The sequence below is a fragment of the Polyodon spathula genome, chromosome 15, assembly GCF_017654505.1.
Source record: "Polyodon spathula isolate WHYD16114869_AA chromosome 15, ASM1765450v1, whole genome shotgun sequence".
NCBI lineage: Eukaryota > Metazoa > Chordata > Actinopteri > Acipenseriformes > Polyodontidae > Polyodon > Polyodon spathula.
This window is the reverse complement of record NC_054548.1, coordinates 756,424-781,938: the sequence shown is the minus strand read 5'-3', so window position 1 is coordinate 781,938 and position 25,515 is coordinate 756,424. Positions and strand designations below refer to the sequence as shown.

Sequence of the window (25,515 nt, the reverse complement as noted above, 5' to 3'; positions counted from 1 at the left end):
GTGGTCTTTTACTTAAAGTGTGTAACCCAGTTGTTTGGATTATCCCACATAATGACAATTTAATTGTAGTTTCCATGTATAATCACATGCTCCTCACTGTATTTCCTCCACACACTTTCAATTATTCTACAATATTGTTTCAGCACCCCTTGACCCCTTGTTTCATAGAGCTATGGGGGCTCTCCTTAGTGATGTTCTTAGCTGGGGAGGGGCTCACCTTAACCACTGAATATCCAGGCACAACTGAAGAACACAAGCAATTAACATTAGGCACTAAACTTAATGCACAAAATAAAAATACATGTAAGAAGTTCAGTTTGGAGTTTGAATAGACTGAAAGTGAGCTTGTCTGTTATTTCAACAGCCTTTTTTAGTATGCAATACATCAAGATAATGTGTACTAGAGTACTGCATACACACATTAAACATAGAGCAATTACTGCGAAAAAAAAAAAAAAAAAAAACACATCCGTTGCTATGTTTCATTGTTGGATTGGGCTGCTTTATACTGAAACAATGTTTATCTCCTCAATCTATTTTGGTACATACATTGTTTTGTTTTTTTTTCAGCTTCAACAAATCATTGCTTTCTGTCGCTTAATAATGTTGCCAGTTTCCACTGTAATAGGGTCGTCACTAGAGCTTCTTCACTGATTAATCTAATTAATTAATAGCTATATCTTGCATGGGAATCCATTAATGGGTGTGTACCTGCAGCTGTTATTCAGCTCTTTGTCCTTTGCCCAATCTGCTGGGTTCTCAAATGTAGACTGCTTCCCCTAAAGACTGTGGGAATAATTATTGAGTGAACAAACCAAGAGCGAAACACAGGTGTCACGATTTTTCATACAAAACATACAGCTCTGGCTAAAACTTTTGCCTAGACAGATGGGTTACAGAACAGGCCCCTTTAACTGTACCTTGTAATGGTATAACCGTGTGAAATTATTTAAAAACAAATCTACACAGTTTCTACTATGATTGCAAGCCAACATGCACACAAGCATTACAGGAAAGTATATCAGAACGCTATTTTAAAGGTTTATATAAGTAAGGGGGTTATGTGTATGTACTAAATATAATAGTTGAAACTAATACGAATATATACAACTCAGATAACCACAGACTCACTTGGAGCTCTAGTTTTTTGTTTACTTTTTAAGCAGAAAAATCATGCCTGGGGTAATAATCTGAGTCCTGTGGCTTTTTTGTTCTTATTTCAGCAAAGATGTCTCATTTTAATATATTTCTCTTATTGTATCCATTGTGGATATCTGACTATGTATTTCTTTAATGGAGAACTCTGCCTCTGGCACATAATTCTAATCAGTGGATAATCTGCTTGCAAACCCAAACTGACAGGATCACAAGATTTCTCACAATTCAAGGTAAAAATAACGTTTCATCTAAAGGCAGTGAAAAAGGTAGGAGACCATTGTTCAAGGTGCCATTCTGCTAGAACTTTTATATTTGGCATCCTTATCCCAGAGGGGAAGAGCAGTGTTCTATACATGTATGTTTCCACTGTGCCAGCGAAACCCATTGAGGAAATTCACAGGTAGGAGACCCAAGTTGCTCACTTGGTAAAAGAAATACCCATGAAGTACAGGATAAGTCACGCGAGTGTGGTTCGCATCCTGTTTGTGACGCATTACCTGCAGGATTTTGACTGGGGACCCACAGTGAGTGCTGCATTGGCCTTTGCTCTTCTACACAGTTATGGGAGAACACCATCAGAGGACTGTTCACCTCATCACTCTTTAGTGATCCCTACTGGTCAGACAGAGACCAGGCACATTTTGTTACTTAGGTCCATGGTGTAAAAAGAAGGGACCGGCTTGACAGAGCGAATGGGAATACTTTACATATATAGTGTATCATCAACAAATTGTGCTGCTGAAACTCTGGGGAATTCCATAGCGAGGATATTGCTTGTTGGGCAAGCTTTGTCTCGCTCAAAAGCCCATTAGATTAAATTGTTCAAATTGTTCAAACCCTAGATGTTAAGATTGGAGAAGTGCACTCTTCCAGTTCCCTTTCCAAGGCAAACAACTGTACAGAAATTGAGAGCAAGAAGATCTTTCATCATGGCTGATGGCATTAGAAAGTCTATAACACGTCTTTGAATTCTGTGTCACTCTTTTCTTTGTGTTTCTGAAGGTGTCAGTGGTATATCAAAGCTAAGATGAAGTCTGAAGAGAAGAGAAGGACACACTTCCAGAACGGACACAGTAAGACACTTTGGGCCTGTGGCAAAGTGCCCCGCTCCTGGGCTATTTATTTGTGTTGTATGTTACGTGTAGTGTGTTAATGTTGGTGTATAGTCATTGGTACACCAACGCACCTTGTGTTCTGTGTTGGTTCCTATTTCTGGTTTGACGGGGGTGACACCAAACTGCAGTGGGTGATGATCGACTAGAAACATGTGTTGCACATCACACCAATTAATACAACCACATATCAGTTACCATGTGGTTGCGTGGAACACAAGGTTCAACCAAGGGCTATAAAGACCAAACCACCCAGGGTGATATTTCGACAGAAACATGTATACAGGTGAACCAATGGTCAACTGGCCATGGTGAACACACAATTACAACCCACATACTCAGTAACCATGTGGTTGCGTGGACAGAACACACGACACAACCAAGGATAAAAGACCAACCTGACTTGGAGTGGACCAAGTGATATCGACAGAAACACTGTCCCGGAGTAAGCATTTTCATGAACTTCGTCCGTCAGTATTAAAAACCAAAACTTTTTTTTAATCAAAAAAATTTTCCATCAGGGTTTTTTTTTTTTTTAAACTAATGAAAGTCGTCCATATTGCTACTCATAAAATGATCTGAGAATACGGGCGACTGTCGCAAAAGACCTTAATGAATGAGTATAGAGTTGTTCAAGGATGAAAATTCGCCTCTTTCTGATGACATCATTAGCTTTATTAATGTTCGCTGGGTGGGGTCGGTAGATGTTGCAAAAAGAAAAACTGAATCCACCGACAGTAGCCTATTATCGAAACCCAAGTCTGCAGCTTCCAGTCACGGGCAGTTTGCAAAACCAGATTCCGATGCCTCTATCACATCTACCAAAAATTCAGGACATGTCATAATTTTGAAAAAAAGTAGTTTTTAAAAAGTAGTCATTTTGTTTGGCAAAGCTGGTAAACACATTTCCATGCGCACACATAGATTTCCATTCTTAACTGTAGGACCAAGAAAAAATAAAAATAAACAAAAAGCAGTGTAGGAGGATGTTTGAATAATACTGTAATTTTAGTAATAATACTACTACTAATAATAATAATAATAAAATAATAATAATTTTTAAATCCTTAAATTTAATCTTACAGAATTTAATAGCAATTAAGAATTAATATTAGGCGTTATATTATTATTATTATTATTATTATTATTATTATTATTATTATTATTATTAATTATTATTATAATAATAATAATAATAATAATAATAATAATAATAATAATAATAAATAATAATAATAATAAACCCCGCTTAAAGCAGAGAATCAATCAAGGGCGAGTTCATGTTTATGAATCTGAAAGTTTCACTCCGTATTGCACACGCTACACAAAATGGATCGTTTTGTGGTGCGTGAAAAAAAGTAAGACTCCCTTTCAACACTGATCTCGCTGTGTTTTTTGCAAAGCTAGGCCAAATTTCCCATCGACTGCATCAGCAGCACTGGTATACTGTATATTGTAACGCTCCGTGAAAATAACAGTTTAACAAAAAGAAAATAGCAGCGCTGTTTCAAAATGATTATGCCAGAAAATATGTTCTTATGTGAGTATATATTTATAGTAAACGTGTTCCTTCATATAAAGCTATGTGTTGTTTTTTTTTGTTTTTTTTCAAAATAGACGGTGTTAATCACAGGTATGTCAAACTCTATAACAGCAAGTGTAGTAATAAAATAAATCTTTAAAAAAATAGTCTGCCGAAGCTGCCGTTAGTTTAGACTTGCCTGTAGAAAGCGTTCATTATTTTGCATTTTGTTGTCCTTCACTCTTATGAATGACAGGTTGATGCTCAGGACCGATGAAAACTTCATGCTTACAATCTAATCGTTAACCTTTCTCTCAATTCGTTAGAAACATGCCTTCGTAGACGAAAATTGGGGCTTAACGACGCATCGGAATTTCTTATATATACCAAGGCACTAGTAATAGTTCTATTGAACACACATACGTACATACATACATATTAACAGTATCTTTGTAAATGGGGAAAACTATTTTGCAGTACAAGGGAAAATTGGCAATACCATTCCAGAAAGACCATGTCACTGGTTTAATAGATATAACAAGCATATTGAAATTATTTTAGTACCATAGGTTAGGTCATGATCCTATTGTTAATTTATTCACATTAAATATTAAGGAGATATTTGGAACAAATCTCTGGGTAGGAAGCTACAAGGTTACATGCTGTTGAATGTTTCTGTATGTTTCCAAATATAATTAATCAGTGCATTTTATTCTCTGTGTTTCTGTAGTTCAAAGAGCTGAGTTGAGAAAGTGTGTAAACCAGATACCAGCCAAAATTTGGAGTACAACTTTTGACAGTTCGAAAAATGTGTTTTCTTTCTACCGCCTACACAGTCTTCATTTCTCTCTGATAAAGAATTGATAAAATGGAGAGCATACAAGTAGGCATAGCCCTTGGGGAGAGATGTGCTGCTTCTTGATGCTGTGCTCTTTGGGGAATAGGGCTCTAAAATAAACAGGCTTAGTCTGCACTTCCGAAGAACATCTATTAATGCACAGCTGTTTCCCCTGCATCCTTACTGGCACTTTCACCTCATAATAACCCATTCTAGATGCACCAAGCATCCACTCCTTGCTGTCTGTGTTAGATTCATATTTCCAGGGAAGCACCTCTCTGTGAGGGATGTAATCTGGATCAACAGGTCCAGGACAGGCTGTCAATCGCTATTGTATTTCCTGGTCTGCTTCACCTCTTAGTATCCAACCGTCAGTAAATCCTACCGCAGCTACTGCACTAATAAAGCTTTCACAGTAGGATTTAATATGGGTAGTGATTTTAAATAATAATTTTTGTTTTGAATCCAGTACGATTCCCAGGAATAAAAACGTATGTTGACCCTGATACTTACGAAGACCCAACACAAGCAGTCCATGAGTTTGCCAAGGAGATCGATCCTTCCACAATCCGGATAGAGAGAGTCATCGGGGCAGGTTTGTAAAGAGAATCAATCTGGTATTCTTACATTATAGTTGTGAAAATAACTATGGACAATAATTCATAGTTGTCAGAGTACCATCCGTGTTTACTGAATTACAAAACCAAGGTGGTTGAGAGGGAAACTGGAGCAGGTTTGCTCTCACACATACTGTAACGATAGCAGTTGTTCCTTCATTGATGATTCGCAGTATAAGGGCAAGATAATAACAAGGGCTGCAAAATAGATACTAAAGTCGAATGGGTGAAATGGATCAGAAAGTGGAAACCAACAGAATTTGAATGTTTCCAGTAGGAACACTGGATGGAGATCATAGACATTTCCCTAAAGAGACCACAATATTGCTAGTAAGATGCTGTATAGTAACATGGGTACTGTACAGTAGCATATATAGTAACGTGGAACAGGGTTGTTTTTTGTAATTTACCGTAATCCATAGAGAATACAAAACAGGATGATCCACCAAGTTTCCCACATAAAGAAATGTAATTGTGACATGTAAGCAGGTGTATGCAGTGTGTATGGTGCTCTTTAAATCGACAAGCTAGAATGTGCAGCAAAGCTCTAAACATACTATTGACATGATTGAACATGCTGCAGGTGCCAGAAGTGGTGTTTTGACAAAGAGAAGGGATATTTATAAAGATTACAACAAAACATTGTAGGTAAACTATCGATTTTCATGTTTCATTTCTCAGTGAACTTTACTAGGAAGTGCTCTGTTGCCCAAGTCTTTGATGCAACCCAGGGGATAATCTGAACTAAAAAAAACCCACATAGGACCTTTAAAAGCCATGCTTTGTGTTTTGTTTTTCAATTAACTTAAAAATAGATCTGAACTTCATGTCAAACACCAAGACTGCCATCTAGAGGCCATATATATAATAGATCCCAGATCTATTATAAGCAGAACTGGTTGTCAAGGCTGTCAGACAGCACACTAGAAGAGCAGAGATCCTTATCTGCACTGCACTAAACTCAACAATGACCCAGCATGTGTCAAGAAATGCATTCAGTACACAGAACAATGTAGTGGGTTGTGCAATACAACACAATGTTCAGTGTTCCTTTAGGTATTGCATAAAATTCAGAATGTCACACATACAGTACTGTATTATGAATGATCAGCTGCTGTGCTGTCCATCACCATCAGAGGGCGCTCTGATTATTCTCTCCTGAACGTAATGTCTTAGAATCTGTTATTTGTTATGAGATTGCACCCTTGGGTAATGCATGCATTATCTGACAGTGATGTAGAGGTTGAACTGAAGTATTAGAGATGTGATACATGCAATGATGTCTTTCAGGGGAATTTGGTGAAGTGTGCAGCGGGCGTTTGAAGAGTCCTGGTAAAAGAGAGATCCCCGTGGCCATCAAGACCCTAAAGGGTGGCTATGTGGATAGACAGAGGCGGGACTTCCTTCGAGAGGCCAGCATCATGGGACAGTTTGATCACCCCAACATCATCCGTCTGGAAGGAGTCGTTACTAAGAGTAAGACCGTTCTGTAATTGTTGTCAGTGTCTCTGTGTGTGAAACCTCGTTTCAAGGTCCCATAAGCTAAGGCTACGTACACATGACACAAGCTAAATGCAGTTGTGAGTTCCCCTTTTGCTCTGCAGTATGTGTGTACATAGCGTGAGTGGTCCCCAGTGAAAATGAACAAACAGAATCATGATGCCCGGTTTACAGCCCCAGACGAGCAGACTTTTCACAATCAACACACAAACAGCAGCAAACTCCAAACTGACAAGGGCCCTTTATAGCTTGGATAGTTTTTTATTATTATTATTATTATTTTTTTTAACAGTTTGTTGTTTACCTAATGGCTAAGGCTGATTTACCACACTCCACCACTTTTACAGTTCAGCAGATATAATTGTAATAATTAGAAACAGATATCTGAGCACATGAAAGAACACACAATAGCCATCTGTGTGAGGCACCCTTTTCTTCCATTTAAAAAAGCTTTCTAAACTGTGCTAATAGCTTGTTCTCGTAGGAGACAGCCTGATAAATCTTGCTTTTCATGACACACGGATGTAAATAATTACTCTCTCCACCCCGGGAAAAAGAAAAACAAAAAACATAATATTGGTCTTTTCAACCCATTAGCACTTGAGTGAACTTTTTGGCAGAGACTAAGATGACTTTAGACATTACAAAGTCAGCTTAATCATTCGCATTTCAGCTGCTTGTGAGCGTTACATTGAAATATGAGTGTCAGCTGCAAAGTGTCTTTTTGTTTGTTTGGGGTTGCTCTGTAATTGGCAATCTGTTGACTGGTGATACTCAGTAAGAATACATCTCCCAGTTCCCATTTCAAAGATCACCAATGCAACACAAAAGATGTGATTAAGCATGATTTTTTTTTTTTGGTTGATTTCTGTTTGGTTTTCCTGACCCAAGGGGGCTGTACACAAAGATAAGCCTGGTGGGAGAACAGCGGCTCCATGGTTAGACTGTTGAATTGTTCCAGACTCTTAAACCGTGACATTTCATTGTGATCATCTGTGGCTTTAAAAAGCCCTTATTTGGAAAGAGTGCAAAATGCAAAGGAACTTTTTAGACATGAATACAATTAATTTAAGAATAGAAAATGTGCAAGAACAACAATAACTGAACTGCTCCTTCACGCAAATAAGTTATTTCTGTTTCATGCAGTTAACTTGTTTTATTCCTCTTAAAATAGGGCTCGTTAACTTTGTCTAACCCAGTGATGTACAATGTATACACTTACCAGACTATGAAGACTATCTTTCATCTTCTTGAATAAACATAAAGCTAATTTACATATCCATAGTAATAATAATAATAATAATAATAATAATAATCTTTATTTTATATAGAGTGGAATCTCTGCAGTAATCTTAATTAGAATTTTGGCTTTAAAGATCCTTGTGGATTTATTCTGTATTTTGTGCTAATGCGTGCACACGTTCTGCTTCTCTGTCTTTCACTAAGAGCCTGTATATTAGCTCTAGTTTTCACAGCCTCTCACCATCTTCCTCTTCCCTCTCTCCCACCCGCGCCTGCAACAATATTGTTCTCTCACAGCAATGCACAGTAAAATTACAGCTCACTCGCAGCAGAGCAAATATCCAACGTGGCAGTTGCCCCAGTTTTGGGTTGTAAATAATACTGTTATTATAATTTTATGATCACAACATGAACCTAATGAATGCAAACAGAATGCATTGTGTAAAAGAATAACACACAGCTAGAAAGAAATCCAGAGCAGTTGTTAAACCAGATATTGGATATTATTATTATTATTATTATTATTATTATTATTATTATTATTATTATTATTATTATTATTATTATTCACTGTTTTGAAGAGACCTTATTATAAAAGTCCCAAATCCACCTGCAGAAAAAGGATCAGGGACATACACTTTGAGTACTGCCAAGCTGCCACGCTAATGTGTATTAGTCAGTTCAATCCAGTCTCTGACCTCAACTTCAAGCAATGATGTTGTACTGCGTCTCATTACCTGGTGTATAATCTACATATGATCCAGGGCTGGCAATGAAAGCAGTGTGATTGGTCAAGCAAGGTTACAGTTGTCAGTATATTGGATGGAAACGGACAGTTGGAGCCTTGTCACATTTCGAAATCACTGTGCTGCCTCACGCATAGCCATCTTGTTTACAGTTACAGATGTACAGTAAGTATAAAACATAGTGACCAATTACCAGCAAATAAATCCCAAAAGTAGTGAGAAGACATGTCTCTTTGGATGAAGAACAATTACATGGACTGGAAGATAGCAAAACAGAAAGAAATACCAACAAATACATTTTAAAATGTCACTGTCTTTATACTCACTCACCCGAACTTTGTCACTTCAAATAATTTATTTTTAGTGGTTTGTAAACGCTACAAAAAACACAAAAAGACGCTTCTGGACATTATCCACCCCTCTCCGACACAGACGTTGAAAATAACTGAAATCAGAGACGTTGTTTAATTTATTTTTATTCCTCTCGTCTGTTCTGCTCAAGCAGTGTCTGCACAGTGAAGTACAAAATAATGACTCGGTGCCATCTCAACTGGTTACCTTTTCAAAAATAAAAAAACGTACCAGTATCTATTTTTGCATGTAAGGATATTTAATGAAAAACAAATAATTGTTTGCTCTAAACATGATTTATGCTTTTTTTTTCAAATCCACCTTTATATTTTACCTGAATTATAAATGCAATAAAGCCCTTCAGGGTGTCTGTATCGTCGAATATACAGACTTCTCTGGGGCTGGAGGCGCTTGACTTCGTCTCATCATATTCAACGTATCAGACACACTGTCAGGTCTTATTGCATACGTAAGCACAGCTTGAAAGCATGGATTTACTTGCATGTTTAAAAAAAACAAACAATACGGAGGATTGTATACTTTATTGCATATTAGCAAATGAATTTGTTTAAATATAAGCCCTCTATGATAAGGTCACTGATATACCTATTCGTAAGTTTCTAACAGTGGTACCCAGCAGGGGGCAGTACCACCCACTCAAGGTTCATAGAGGTTATTTATTTGGGGATATATTTGTATTCTACAGCACCTGCGTGTTCTGTGCATAATCAGCCTGCAATATTGCAAAATGCACTGTTTGTTCAATTGATCTACATAGTAGAGATCTACATACCAGACCAAAACTTGCCATTTTCTATACTTTAACGAATGCACTACAAAGACTCATACACATTGTTGGTTTTCACAATATCCTCTTTTTTTAATGGCTTTATTGATGGCGGTATTTAGACCTTACATTGTCCAGATGAATTGAATCAAAGCCACAGGCACAGCTCATCATGTGCTGTTAGTTTGAAGTTAATATTTATTCACGTTCCGCCATCATTAACAATGCGATTTACAACACACCCCAAGATAACACTTGACAAAGCCCCATTCCCAGCTTTTACGAGAAGAAAATCAGCATAGTTCTTCAGCAGCAGCTGTGACTGACATGGAGAATGACTCTTCAGGACAATCAGTCACATGGATAACTGCTGCACAAGTCACAAACAGATTTCTCTCAGCACAGTGCACTTAAAAGGGAATGCGATGCGACTGGTAAACAAATGTGCCAACCGTGACAGTCTATACAGTTGGGTGAAGTCTTTAGGCTTTATATTTCCACAGCTCCACACAGCGCCATCTGTTGTTGTTGTTGTTGTTTTTATTTATTTATTTATATTTTATTTTTTTATAATTTTAAACTACTTCAAGGACTAATTAAGAGAACACAGGAAGTTGAGGAAGGCAAGCAAGTCTTAACTGTTTAATAAATGCATGTGGCATTAAGATTAACTGTATGTTTTTGTGAAGGGAGTATTCCAATATCCATCCCTATAGCCATCGGGAACTTAAAGCTGTAAAACCTAAGCTCTTTAACACAGTATTTAATATATTGTTACATATGCTTCTTGTTTTTAGTTTTGTTCAGTGCTCTAGGCTGCCATGATGTGAAGGGTGCTACGCTTTATAAAAACACATTTGTATTGTATTGTTTTGTAAGTTTCATTGAGAAATTAAACTAAACAACAACAACAACAACACACACACACACACACACACACACACACACACACACACACACACACACACACACACACACTTTAGTAGCAGGTAATATAATCAGTCTAAGTCCTAATTGTTTGATGCATATAATGTATCCTGCTTGGATAAACGATTATCTGCTTGAATAAAGATAAAAGGTTGGGCTCAGTTCAGGCTAGTGCAATCCAAATTGGTTTACTGAGGTGAATTTTCATATACTATATATATACTAGTAAAAAAAGCCAACTATCAGTGAGAATACTGCCTGGCTAATGGTTACAGGTTGAGTCTGTTTGTTAATATTTTGTTAATACAGTATGTGGAATTTAAAATGTGAAATGTGAGCAGGTCTAAACTAGCAGCCCAGTCATTCTGAGTTTCCACCCACCAAGGGTATGGCATGGAATGAGTGATGTTGTTAATGCTTTTCATAACTCTTTAATGTCATTTAAAAGGTCATTTGTTTTTGTCACCCTGGGGAGCTTTAAAAAGGAAGAGCATATGAGTCTACCACGTCTAATCTTTACTTGAATTAATTACAGGTGCTCATCCGGAAATATATGAACCCCTTTGATAGAGTTGTATTCCTAATGGGTTTCTAAACTGTCTTTACAGGCAGGCCAGTAATGATCGTGGTTGAATATATGGAGAATGGATCCTTGGATACCTTTCTGCGGGTGAGTTGGCATTTTAATTCCTAGTGAAATCTGAATAGAAAACTATTTAATAACAGGATTGGAAAAATAAAATAATCATTTTAAATTACTTACAGTGGAAAAATGCTGTCTTTGCTTTTTACTCCAAAATGGGAAATATAGGACAGGGTTTGTTTTGTACTCTTTTTAGTTAGTAGTTTATCTTAATGTACAAGATTGAATGTGAGTGTATGTGAATGCGTGTGTGCGTATGTGTGCATGTGTAGGTGCGTGCATGCCTGCCTGTGTTCGTGCCTGAGTGCACACTGTATACACCCACCCATATACTAGACAACAAGTTACCAACAAGACGGTACCTGCATCAGTGACCGATTAAAGGCACAACACATGGAGCACTGGGTCAGTCATACTGTTACAGGGCCTGGTAATCTCAGAGAGTACACCTGCAGGGCCAGCATGTGCCTTGCAGGGGTCAGTGGCTCTCTAGCTTCCACTGTAGAGTTCCTGGGTGTGAAGTGACAACTGGCACACCACTTATAACAGGACATTCCTTTAAATATACCTGATTGCCATCTACTGTAAACCCCTTGCAATCCAGGACTTGTCCATGCATAACAAATTCTCACAGTAAATTTTGAGTTCTGAATCACTTTGATTGCAGTGCTTTGTGTTTGAGTTTTAATCATCATGAATTACTTTCCCTGCAGCTGGTAGACAACACAGCTCAAAAGAGGATTTCATCATATTTAAAAGAAGCTTTTTGTAAAGAGCGTTTTATTACCTGCATTACACACTGTGCCAATATTGTGTAGGTAACAATATAAGCAAGAAGCTTTTATCGTGATTTCAAAAGCACACCATCCAAAAGCAACAATGTTTAGCAGTGTTCAATACCAACACTTTCTAAAATCCTCTGTGGGATATTGCTTTGCTATTAAGTAAGACACAAATGGAACAGTTATCTTTGAGTAAATCAACAACTGGAACAAGTTATCTGGGGCTTGAGTTGAAGAACTTGTCAAGCATTTTGAAATAACAGTTTCTCACATCTGTACAATGCAATATAGTGAGCTAGACTGAACTTAAAATACAAACCTTAAGGTCTCTATTTCTATCAGGCACAAAGCATGCATAGTTTTTAAGTGAACAGATTAGTGAATAATAATTGTGATCAACTGTTGCTAATTAAAAACAGCAGTGCAGATCTTGCAGATCTTAAACTGGACCTGAAAGGAAATCCACCTCCATGAAATAGTTCTTCATTTGAATCCACTTCTATCCATGCTCTGCAAATTAAACATTGCAAAAGTAATAGACAGTACAGGCATTTCTCAGAAAAATGACTTGAAAACACCTCTTTCTTGTGACAGAAGCACGACGGCCACTTCACTGTGATCCAGCTGGTGGGCATGCTGCGCGGCATTGCCTCTGGGATGAAGTATCTCTCTGATATGGGCTACGTTCACAGAGACCTGGCGGCTCGCAACATCCTGGTCAACAGCAACCTGGTGTGTAAGGTGTCAGACTTCGGGCTGTCGCGTGTCTTGGAGGACGACCCTGAGGCTGCCTACACAACCAGTGTAAGTGCAGTCATATAAGAGCTGTACTGTATATTACAGTAGAAACACTTTTGTCTAAAATACCTGTTTTTTTAACTACCTTTTAGGCCTTGGTTTATTCAATGTTCTGTTACATTGTGATTTGCACAAGCCATGGATTTTAAACTATGTACTGGTCATACTGCTCCCACAATGCAGTTCCCATATCTTGAAGGTGGAGCTAAACATTACATGGAATATGAAACATTTGGGGAGAGTCTATAATATTTATTATCTTTGCTTACAAGATAGTACCTACTAAATTGTATACTTGGCATATAACTTGAAATAGTCTAAGCATCCTGTGAAATCCTGCTGACTGCAGTTTGAGAGTATAGTACCCTTTGCCAGGGTGAGCACTCCCCTACATTATGCAATAAAACCAAAATATATCAGAGCTGTATAACAGCATCCATAATGTTTAGGCACAGATGAATATGGAATATATAACTGTACATAACTGAAGTTTAGCATTGATTTGTGGTTTAACAGTTTTTTACCTTACATGCTACAAGTTGGTTTCTGTTGGAAAGGTTGCAGTATTGAACTAAACCTTGACAGAGAGGAAGTCATTATGACATTGTTGAGATTCTGTGTGGTCTTGAACTGTGCAAGGTGATATTGAATATATGACATAAGTGTAAAGGTCTTTGTCTGTAGAGAAAATTGATAAACACTTAAAACTTGCAGCATGATTAATGAATACACTTTGCGCTGCATATCGAAGAATGACTTTCTGATAGAATTACAGATAAGGTGAAATAGAATTTTAATAACATGCAGCTCTGAATTAATGACCTCTTTACAAACTTCATGGATGCTGGATATGTATAGTGTTCTTCCAATAGACTCCAGTATCTAGATGGTTTCCCAGTACAGGTCAATCTCTGAAATTGAAATCAGTACTGTGACCTCAGCATAGCTCTCACAATTGTTCCTAACCTCCAAATACATCTGTTACATCAGTGTAACCATTAACCTGCCTCTGCAACACTCTGCCTCTAAGAAGAAATGCCACATACAACACAGTTTTAGTTTTAGAAAGAATGTGATGACTAAAAACAGATAATAATACAAAGTGAAAACAAGAAGAAAACATTAGGTACTGTGATATTATCCCCCCCCCCCCCCCCCCCCCCCCCCACTCCCTTCAAGCAAATACTAACACTACTGTGCTCAGATGTAGCAGGAAAAATAAATTGCAGAACTTGCTGCATTATATGCATAGCTCAATTAAGTGCCTGCCACAGTATCTCAGAGGGCCACTGCAGTATAATGGGTAACAGAAACGCTGTAATGAGTCATGCACTGCTTTCTGAAATGGCTGTCTGCTCTTTCTCTGTATCATTCTAACAGAACTGCAAAGCAGTGACAATATTTGAGCACTCATTGCTTCTCACTCTTCTCTCTTGATAACAAGGAGAATTTGCTCCATTATTCAATGCCAGGAGTAAAAACAAAACACTTCCTCCTCTTAATTAAATCTACAAGTAGCTCCTTGTCTTGGGTAAATTAAATAAAGTATGTGACTTGATGCATTCTTTATTGTGCAGTACTATCGCGGTGAAGAATACTGAACAGGGTAATTCAGGCTAATTCATAATAATCCTGATTGAATGATGGTTGCAAGAGGAGAGAAGGGTACAGAAATATTAACATTAGCAGCAGGCCCATCCAAGGGGACAGGAAAACAAGCTGCTTCCATCAGCCACAGTACTGCTAGAAAGACTGAATAACATGGGCAGAGTTCTCACTGTAGAGAAATATTTAGAGACCAAAAATGCATTTTTTTTCAGTGGGCGTTTCTTCAAATTAAATGTTCAGATCGGTTTACCTTTCTTCTAGGAGAAAGTCAGCATGCATTTTGAAGTAAGCAGAGGGACTCAAAGTGTCTTCCTGGGAGTGCTTATATTCATATGTCTCTATGAAGCTGTGAGCTACAATCTTGGGATGTTGCTAACTGGTTATTGCTAACTTGCTGATAGTCAGTAGCAGTATTTCTGCTTGTAAGCGGGGCATGTGTTCTTGAGTTCAACCAAAGTGCACCCTCTTTAGCCAGACATACTCTCACTTCCCTTTCTCCAGAAATGAAAAACCGCAACCTGGTCCCCCCCCCCACCTCCCTCAAGTATGCAGTCATAATATAGTGTTTGCTACATAGACAAAATCAATTTTCCTATGAAGACAGCTTATGTCTGGTAAATTCAGTTTTCATTAATAATATGGACCCTTTCTTAGTTCATCTAACCTTACAAAAACAAACAAGAAACAACTTAGTTGCAGGAAGGTGCAGATACATTGTTGTTCTAAGTGGTTTCTTGTTAGTTGCAAGGAGGCACAGATACATTGTTGTTCTAAGTAGTTTCTTGTTAGTTGTGTTGTATTAAAATTATATTATCCTTTGACATTGCCTTTACTGTTCATATCTTTACCCCTCTTTAGTTCTTCAATACATTGGAAAACGATCTTAAAGGAAGTCTCTCCTAGCCTCCTGCACCAAAGCTCACCCCAGGACTGCATTCTGAACCCTCTGAAGGATGTCTCAAGTTATAGTTTTTGTTCTTCTACAGGGTGGAAAAATCCCAATCCGATGGACAGCACCGGAAGCGATAGCATACAGGAAGTTTTCCTCAGCCAGCGACATCTGGAGTTACGGAATTGTGATGTGGGAAGTGATGTCATATGGAGAGAGGCCTTACTGGGAGATGTCCAATCAGGATGTGAGTAACCTTCATACTTTTAAGGTCCATATCAAAGCTGAGTACACCAAGGAGAACCATTTTTTTGTGAAAGGTAAACTCCCCATTAATTCTACAAAAGCAGTGGTAAACAAGAAAAAGACAAGTCTATTTTGAAAAATCTAAATAGGTTTCGTTTTCATTAAACAATTTGACAATGTTGCTTTCATCTTTGTGAAAGGACCCATCATATTAAATACATACAGTGTGAACACTAGTGTGAATGAGCTAAATCTCTAAATTACTCACTGTGTGAAGTGTCACTTCTGTAATGGCTGCCACTTCCCATCACAATGAAGCTGGCAGCAGCGAAGCAGCTTTTAAAAGGAAAATGTCTGTTTGTAATGATATCACACTGATGGAGCACACTGTACATCTGATTAAAGGATTAAAAACACAGTAAGGTTACAGGGTACACTTGAGTACAAGTCACAGGTTTGTTAAAAGTGGCTTTGCTGGTAGTATTATCAGCAAAAATCATTGTAAACACATTTAAAAATATGGGTAACATTCCAATACATGAATACTGTACACTGTAATTACAGCATAGTTACACAGTGAATCACACCATCACATGTGTAAATAGTTTACAAATAACTGCCAATGTTTGTTTGTTTTGTTAATAATCATGTGGTTGCATTGTAAGTACACAATCATATATATAATAACTGTGCTGTTACAGCATAATCAGTGCAGTTAGTCTATTCATGATTCTGTATTACATTGCAGCATTGGGTCTGTAATAAGCGTATTTCCTAACCCATAATCGGGTAGTTTATTTTAGCAGCATGGCGGCTGAGATTGTCTGCTTTCCCAGCCTGTCTCCACAGACCCACAGCTGCAGATTATCTTGCATTGAGCTGGTAACGCTGAAGCCTAAAGTAATGATCCTTTTCAAGAAGCAGACAAGGAGTGCGGAATAAAGAAACGTTGACAGTCATAAATCAGAACCAGACAGTCTAGCATGAATAGATTGAAGACAGGGACCTCAGCCGACCTCCTCAACTATAAGAAAAACTTGTGTAGCGCAATATTGCTGAAGTGCAATATACATGTGCATCAGTACAAATAATCCATTCTATAACATGTCACAATTCAAAAGGGACATTTTATTACATGGAAACAAAATTGGAATAAATGATTGTAATGGTGTTTGTAATAATCTGGCTTCCACATACAGCACATACAGTTGTTGGCCCTGCCAAGTGTTTAATCCAGGTGAATCAGAGCGGAGACTCTACAGAAGTTTAAAGGGAGTACAATGTCAAGTGACATTCTGTTCATCTCTGCCTAGTGCTGAACTATGCTGCATCAGCTCATTTGCAGATGAGAGAGAGGATTTTAAAATTCACTTTCGAACACAACTTTTGATCTGCACATGTTTTTGATCCTTTGCAAAATATGTACAGTTCCAAGAAAAAGTTTGTGAATACCAATGAAATTCCATTGTTTTACTATAATAGCCTTCTTGAATCAAATCCTTTTCTTTTTTTAAATATCCAATAGGGTTTATATTAACCAATCCCATGTCTTTTTTAAACAAAATGATGTATGAATTAGACAAACAATGAGTAATTAAGACAAAGGGTATGAAAAAGTAAGTGAACCCCTGGTTTTATCAGCTCAATTAAGGGGATAATTAGAATCAGGAGTTTAAATAATTAGGCAGATCTTCAGGGGTGAGTTTGGGAGGCCCCATTCTATATAAAGATCAGAAACTTTGGGAGTTTTGTCTTCACCGTACAGGTGTGTAGAAACATGTTATGCCATGATCAAAAGAAATCTTTGAGGACCTCAGAAAAACAGTTATTGATGCTCATCAGTCTAGAAAGGGTTAAAAATCATTTCTAAGGATTTGGGGCCCCACTAATCCACTGTCAGACAGATAGTCTACAAATGAAGAAAGTTCAAGACCACAGTCACTCTACCCAGGAGCAGTTGTCCTACCAAAATCTCTCCAAGAACAAACCGTAAAATCATCAAGGAAGTCACAAAGAACCCCAGAGTAACATCCAAGGATCTGCAGGCTACTCTCGCCTTGGTTAATATGAGTGTTCATGGAGTGTACAGGAGGAAATCACTGCTCTCTAAAAAGAACATTGCTGCCCTTCTGAAGTTTGCCAAAGAGCGCATAGATGATCCACAAGACTTCTGTAACAGTGTTCTCTGGACAAACGAGTCAAAGGTAGAACTTTTTGGCCTCAATGAGAAACGTTATGTTTGGCAAAAACCAAACACTACATTCGAACAGAAGAACCTCATCCCATCCGTCAAGCATGGTGGTGGGAGTGTGATGTTTTGGGGCTGCTTTGCTGCCTCAGGACCTGGATGGCTTGCTATCATTGACACAGCCATGAAATCTGCATTGTATCAGAAGATTCTAAAGGAGAATGTCAGGCCATCCGTCCGTGAGCTGAAGCTGAACCGAAAGTGGGTCAAGCAGCAAGACAGCAATCCTAAACATACAAGCAGATCTAGAAAAGAATGGCTGCAGATGAAGAAATTCTGCGTTTCAGAATGGCCTAAACCCCATCGAAATGTTGTGGCGGGACCTGAGGTAAGCTGTCCGTGCAAGGAAGCCCTCAAATGTCACCGAGTTGAAGCAGTTCTGTAAGGAGGAATGGGCCAAAATTCCTCAAAACGGATGTGAAAGACTGACCAACAGTTACAGGAAATGCGTAGTTGAAGTCATTGCTGCTCAAGGGGGTGCCACCAGTTACGAATCTAAAGGTTCACTTGCTTTTTCACACATGGATATTGAATTTGAATCATTTGTGGATAAATAAATGTTGAAAAAGTATCATGTTTTTGTGTCATTTGTTTAATCAGGTTATGTTTATTTATTATTAGGACTCAGATTAAGATCTAATAACATTTTAGGTTTGAAATATGTGAAATATGTGAAAATCGTAAGGGGTTCACAAACTTTTTCTCGCCACTGTATCTTCATCTGCTTACTAAACAAGATGAGTTTAAAAGAAAAATACAGAAGAAAGTTTCTGACCAGTACTTTGCAGGACAGAAAACAGTAAACCTGATCCTATATAAAAAAGACACACACACACACATTATGTAAACATAAAAAATAGGATACTTGTATGAGGTCTACAAGTGACAAAATCCATATAAGGTAAAAATTTACTTGACTTAAGAGTTCTTTGAAAAACTAGAATCTTCACAAAGGAATAGTTTTGGAAACAGAAAAACTAAATGTCTTTATCTTTTCCTCTGAACTTGAGTTCATATTGCACTCTCAAACTGAGCATACTTCTTGCAGTCTGGCTTCAATATGTTTACAACACCTTTACTGCCTCAGGAAGTGTCCTTGGTATTTAATCGTTTCATCGCCTTTGGTGCTTGTTGTTCCACACAGTAGTTGGTCTGCCCTCCTGCTGCTTGCTTTAGACAGACTTGGACAACAATGCCAGCTCCTCTCACTTCTCCAATATGTTTGGGGAATGTGTGATGTCAACTTTTAAGTAGCAAGATGCCTCTCCTGCTGCCCCTAAAGTTTGAATGCAGCTACTACCTGCTTCTAAATCAGAGGATCCTATAAAGCCCAGGTGTGGATGAGTCTCAAGACAAAGGTGAGGAGAGGTGAATCAACACTGTAATCCTAATAGCATCCTGGCAGTATTGCAATTGGTATAGTATTCAGAGCTAAGCTCACTAGTCACGAATAGCTCGGGCACTGCCCTCAAGTCTTGAGTGAGAGCTCATGTACTGTTTATATTCCCTTACTAAGTTACTACAGTGAAAACCACGCAATAGAATCCCCGGTTAGTTAAATCAACCGCATGTTGTAAATGCATTCTTTGCTGTTCTAACAAGACAAAGCCTACAGCTTTGTTTAATCTATGTGTGACCAAAATGAAGGTGTACAAGCATAACAATATTGAGAGGTGTCACTGTACTGCCGACCTGCTGCTGTATGACTACTGTAACCTGGCAGTAGTAAGACTTCTCAGCAGTAGTACTTTACCAAGCTTAATAAGTAGCATGGTGCTTATCACTACTACAGAGATTACTACTTGAGTGTAACCAAGTAGTACATTCTTTGTTAGCAGTTGCAGTAAGATCAGTGTAGTGCTTGCATAATATCCAATAAATATTATGCTCATATACTTGATTGGGTGCAGTTCTCTAAGACTACTCAGCACACTGCATTGGCAGGCTGTTCTAAAAGACAGATAACCCCAACCCTTTGCTCTAGTATTTTGGCATTAAGATTAAAGTAAAAACACAGTAACATGCATGGCAGACAAGCATGTCGAATAGGTACCTAGTCCAGTGAATAGGACCTAGCACATATTCCAGTTCTCAACTGCAAGCAAGCCTTAGTCACTGTCAGATCAAATATGTTTCAGCAAATGACAAAGCACAATATAAATGCAATTGTTGTTGACTTTTTAGAGGGCTGTGAATGATATTCCTGGAGTTTTATTTTGATTGATATGTATCTCAATACATTAGAAGAACTGCTGGTAGTAATTGGCACCTTTGAGGAGAAGAACATGTCCTTTATACTTACCCAGTCCAAGTCAAGTGTATTGAACTCGAAGCAGGGCTGTGACACATTGATGAGAAGAACATGTCCTTTATACTTAACCAGTCCAAGTCAAGTGTATTCAGCTCAGAGCAGGGCTGTGACACATTAGCTGGGCAGCTGGGTGGAAGTGTATGCTGTGATTACCCCTAGGGCTAGGGCTGTAGATAGAAAGTCTTTTAACAAGCACAAGTATTTGGAGGCTTGTTGTATTCAGCTTTGGAAGGGTCAGAGGACTGAGAGGAGCTGGACAGAAAATGAAAAAAAAATCTTAACTGAAATTGCTCCGGGGCACAACAGAAGTGTTTTCAGCCAGTTTGCATTCAGGCGCCTTGACAGCATGATGTATTGTCTTAATTCCTTTTCCCTACCTGGAGGTCCCTAAGAGAAAAGGCCCAGCTGTAGAGAGCAGAGACAAAAACACATTCAATTAACACCAGACTGCTGGAATACCCAAGCAGCTCCGTGGGAAACAGTCCTGGAAACCTGGAGGACCTCTAAGATGTGTCATGGATGAAAGCCACTTCCACACACGCACTAATTACATGGGAGGTCCTGCCAGAATGTCTTGCTGTTTGAGGATACATGCACAACAGGGATCTTTGTGAAAAAAGGGGATCGATGCTTCATTTTTTCATTCTGAAGTCTGCGGTCAAAGGTATTTTGTTTTCATCGGGCAGGTATTGAAAGCTAAAACCGATGCAACGTGCTGCTAGTGACCTCTAGTGAGACGCATCTGATCCTGCATCATACTCTATCAGTACAATGTTCATGCTGAGTAAAAACAAATCATGCATTTATTTCTTTACATTTCTATAAATAAAGCTGTCACCTGTTTACTGAGCTGAGTAGTGATCTCGTGTGAAAACATGATGTCACACATCATGTGTTGTTGTTTCTCCTTCCGTACCTTTCTGCTTTGTATACAGCGTCAATAACACTGCTGTTTTCTTCAAATGATTTGCAAAAAGGTTTGGAGGTAAAAAAAAAATCACACAACCACATTTCTCACAGCTACCCTACAGCTACCTCACAGCTACCTCATAGCTACCCTACAGCTACCTCACAGCTACCCTACAGCTACCTCACAGCTACCTCACAGCTACCCTACAGCTATCTCACAGCTACCTCACAGCTACCTCACAGCTACCTCACAGCTACCTCACAGCTACCTCACAGCTACCCTACAGCTACCTCACAGCTACCTCACAGCTACCCTACAGCTATCTCACAGCTACCTCACAGCTACCTCACAGCTACCCTACAGCTAGCTCACAGCTACCTCACAGCTACCTCGTAGCAGCTACCTCACAGCTACCTCACAGCTACCCTACAGCTATCTCACAGCTACCTCACAGCTACCTCACAGCTACCCTACAGCTACCTCACAGCTACCTCACAGCTACCCTACAGCTATCTCACAGCTACCTCACAGCTACCCTACAGCTACCCTACAGCTATCTCACAGCTACCTCACAGCTACCCTACAGCTATCTCACAGCTACCTCACAGCTACCTCACAGCTACCCTACAGCTACCTCACAGCTACCTCACAGCTACCTCGTAGCTACCCTACAGTTATCTCACAGCTACCTCACAGCTACCCTACAGCTATCTCACAGCTACCTCACAGCTACCTCACAGCTACCCTACAGCTATCTCACAACTACCTAACAGCTACCTCACAGTTACCTCACAGCTACCTTACAGCTACCTCACAGCTACCCTACAGCTATCTCACAGCTACCTCACAGCTACCTCACAGCTATCTCACAGCTACCTAACAGCTACCTCACAGTTACCTCACAGCTACCTCACAGCTACCTCACAGCTACCTCACAGCTACCCTACAGCTATCTCACAGCTACCTCACAGCTACCCTACAGCTATCTCACAGCTACCTCACAGCTACCTCATAGCTACCCTACAGCTAGCTCACAGTTACCTCACAGCTACCTCACAGCTACCCTACAGCTATAACTGGGCCCTTGTATTCTCTCATTGTCTCTGCAGGTGATTCTTTCAATTGAAGAAGGGTACCGTCTTCCTGCCCCTATGGGGTGCCCAATGACCCTCCACCAGCTCATGTTGCAATGCTGGCAGAAGGAGAGGAGCCACCGGCCCACCTTCACAGAGCTTGTGAGCTTTCTGGACAAGCTGATCCGCAACCCCAGCAGCCTGCAGACACTGGTGGAGGATGTGCAAGGGTTAGGCCTGACTTCAAACACTCAATCACAGGATATACAGTAGTACTGTGCAGAAACGTTGTACAAAATAAATACATTCCTAAAATAAAAATAGCAACATCAGGTGTGCCGTTAGATTTGATAAGTTAACTGAGGATTTGAAAGGCAAACTGTTATAGGTGAGATGAATTTGAATTGAAAGATTATTTTTCAATACAGTACAAAGTCATCTTTAGTAAACCCGGGATGTGTTTCAGTTTGTATTCAGAATTTGAAACCACTGAGGTAGGCCCAGGAGAAATAAGTGGTTCCTGTATAGTTTCTATGAATGTATGTGAATGATTATATATAATATATATATATAATATATATATATATATATATATATATATATATATATATATATTTATGTGTGTGTGTGTGTGTGTGTGTGTGTGTGTGTGTGTGTATATATATATATATATATATATATATATATATATATATATATATATATATATATATATATATATATATTTTTTTTTTTTTTTTTTATATATAGTTTTCCGGAATCCCCTGGAGATGTCCCAGAATACCCCTTGTTTATCTCCATTGGTGATTGGCTGGACTCAATAAAGATGAGCCAGTACAAGAACAACTTCATGGCTTCAGGCTTCACTACACTGGACTGTGTTTCACGGATGAGCATCGAGTAAGTGAATTTAAACACCAGGCCACATTGCTGCACTCCAAACACACTGTGGCTCTTAACATTTTAAAATCAAAACAATGCTGCTCTCTCAACCTCTCGTCCTCTCGCTATCCACCTTCCTCCTTCACTCTGTCGAGTGGATTTTGACCTGTTGTCTTCCGGAAGGCTAGGGCACTCCCAGAACTCGTGTGCGTTTGTAAGCACGGATGTCCTAACCTCTTGTGTTTTCTTTTCCTTTTCCAGTGATGTCAGGAGGATTGGAGTCACACTAATTGGCCACCAGAGAAGAATAGTGAGCAGTATACAAACGTTGAGGTTGCAGATGATGCACTTACAAGAGAATGGATTTCATGTATGAAAAACAGACAACAGTCCATGTCCTGTGCCTCAGCAATTTCAATTGGAAGACTTTTTTTTTTTCCAACTGCAAGACTTGCAACAGCTTGTGTGTCTAGAACATTTTTCAGATATGAAGTACACAAAGTGGCTTCCTTTGACTTCCAATAAAGATGCTCTCAATAATCAAGACTGTTTTCAAAGACTGGAAGGAGATCCAGTCCAACTAATGGAGGCTTGATGATTGCTTTTCACTTTAAGTAATATTTCACGGTTGTATGGTCGAATAATACAACAGTATTACTACATTTAGAATGGTATGGTATATTTGGGGACATACTGTAATCTATATTTTACTTTTCATGTTTAGTGACCATGTAGCTGCTAATATCAGATGTGCAATCAAAAGACTGTCCTTAATATAAGAATTATTTTATAGTTTATTAAGAGTCATGGGGTATTATTCTATGTTTTTTAATGCTTCCCAGGATAACTGGTATGGTGATACTTGAAACTGTTAACAGCCTATTTAAATAAGAACTACTGAATGTTGTCAACTTTAAAGTGTATAATCCATTTACAGATTATTATCTTAACCTGTTATTTATATGTGTGAAGTCCTCTATGTGAAAACCCTAGTCAACTTTGATTATGTTTTAGTTTTTTTTTTTTTTTTGTCAGTTCTTTAATTACTGTTTTATTTAACACAGCAATATATGCAGTTGTTTTTAAGCAAAAGCTCAACAATCTTTATTTGATTCAGATAGACATATTTAACAGTAGAGTAATTTTGATCCCAGGCACTCCAGTTTTGAGTTGTAAGCTAGAATGCAGTTTCACAGGGGAAAATAAGTGTTTTAATCCCAAACAGCTAGTTTAGTTTAGCCCCTCTCATATTAACTACCTGTGCTATAGGGGTCGTGTTGGAACAGCACATTGTAGTGGGTAATTTAGAAAGCAATTTGAGTTGTACAATATCTGTGAACTGGTTGTTGTGCAGTAACTTTGAAAATAATGTATTGTGAGGTCATAAAGTTAAAATGTGAGTTGCTTGCAGAAAATGATGAGAAAACACAGTGTGGTGCAAGGCCAATGCCCCCCATTCTTACTCATTCTTAGCAATGGGCCATTTACTGCCATGTTTGGGTTGGATAAGCCCTCTGGAGGGGAAATGGGTGTATTGCACCCATGCAAAAAAAGAAAAAAGGGTTCATGGAGAAATCTATTCTGGAAAATGGAGTAAATAAAATAGGGGCATAAGAGAAAAAAGAGAGATAAAGAGCCTGGGGATCAGTAAAAAAAAAAAAAAAGTATGCCATATATTTGCCATGCAGCACCTACTCGTGTACCTCTTAATAACAAAATTCTCTCAAGATGCGTTCAGCTACATGTGCAGCGCGCCTTCCCAGGTAAAAGCTTGAGACTGGCTCTGCTCTCATGGCAGTATGCAAAGACAATGAATGCATAGGAACTGGTGTTTAGCAAATGTTACTGCTGAGCAATGTAATGAGATTTTTTGTACAAAGTACAAGTTACTTATAATTCTTGTATTTTATTTTTCTATAATTTCCAAAGAGGCATTGTCAGGTCTTACAGACTATATATGCGCCTGTTTATGAAGATATTTATTAGCAAATAAAAGTTCTAGTTCTGATGGTTACCTATAGCATCTGACTCGTGAGTATTTATTTACCGTAACAGTCTTTAGGTAAACCAGCCATAATAGGAAGAGTCCAAGCCAGCATGGATTGTACTTTCCCTTCAGGATATTTGCAGGAATTAAACTGAATTACAACAGGCATGTGAAATAAACCACAACATGTACTACTGTAAGTTAAAATCACATAATAAGCATACACTGACTGCACGAGACATGAATGAGCCGCTACTGAAGCCCACAATGCTTAGTTCTAAGCCAATTGTTTGAGTGTTTTCAGGTGAGTCTTGTCCATTGTCAAAGGTTTCTGTGAT

The 25,515-nt window shown here is 38.6% G+C and overlaps 1 protein-coding gene across 1 annotated transcript in view; it reads left to right on the top strand.

Moving 5' to 3' along the window:
- Window positions 1-25,432, top strand: part of LOC121327583 (ephrin type-A receptor 6-like) — a 74,382-nt gene extending 48,950 nt beyond the window's left edge. Inside the window, exons 6-14 of the mRNA XM_041271687.1 lie at window positions 2,161-2,231; window positions 5,100-5,225; window positions 6,538-6,723; window positions 11,409-11,470; window positions 12,820-13,029; window positions 15,618-15,767; window positions 22,345-22,538; window positions 23,059-23,208; window positions 23,452-25,432. Of these exons, the coding sequence (XP_041127621.1) occupies window positions 2,161-2,231; window positions 5,100-5,225; window positions 6,538-6,723; window positions 11,409-11,470; window positions 12,820-13,029; window positions 15,618-15,767; window positions 22,345-22,538; window positions 23,059-23,208; window positions 23,452-23,566 (1,264 nt within the window). The 3' untranslated portion in view covers window positions 23,567-25,432. The remainder of the gene's footprint in view (window positions 1-2,160; window positions 2,232-5,099; window positions 5,226-6,537; window positions 6,724-11,408; window positions 11,471-12,819; window positions 13,030-15,617; window positions 15,768-22,344; window positions 22,539-23,058; window positions 23,209-23,451) is intronic.
- Window positions 25,433-25,515: the final 83 nt, after the last annotated feature.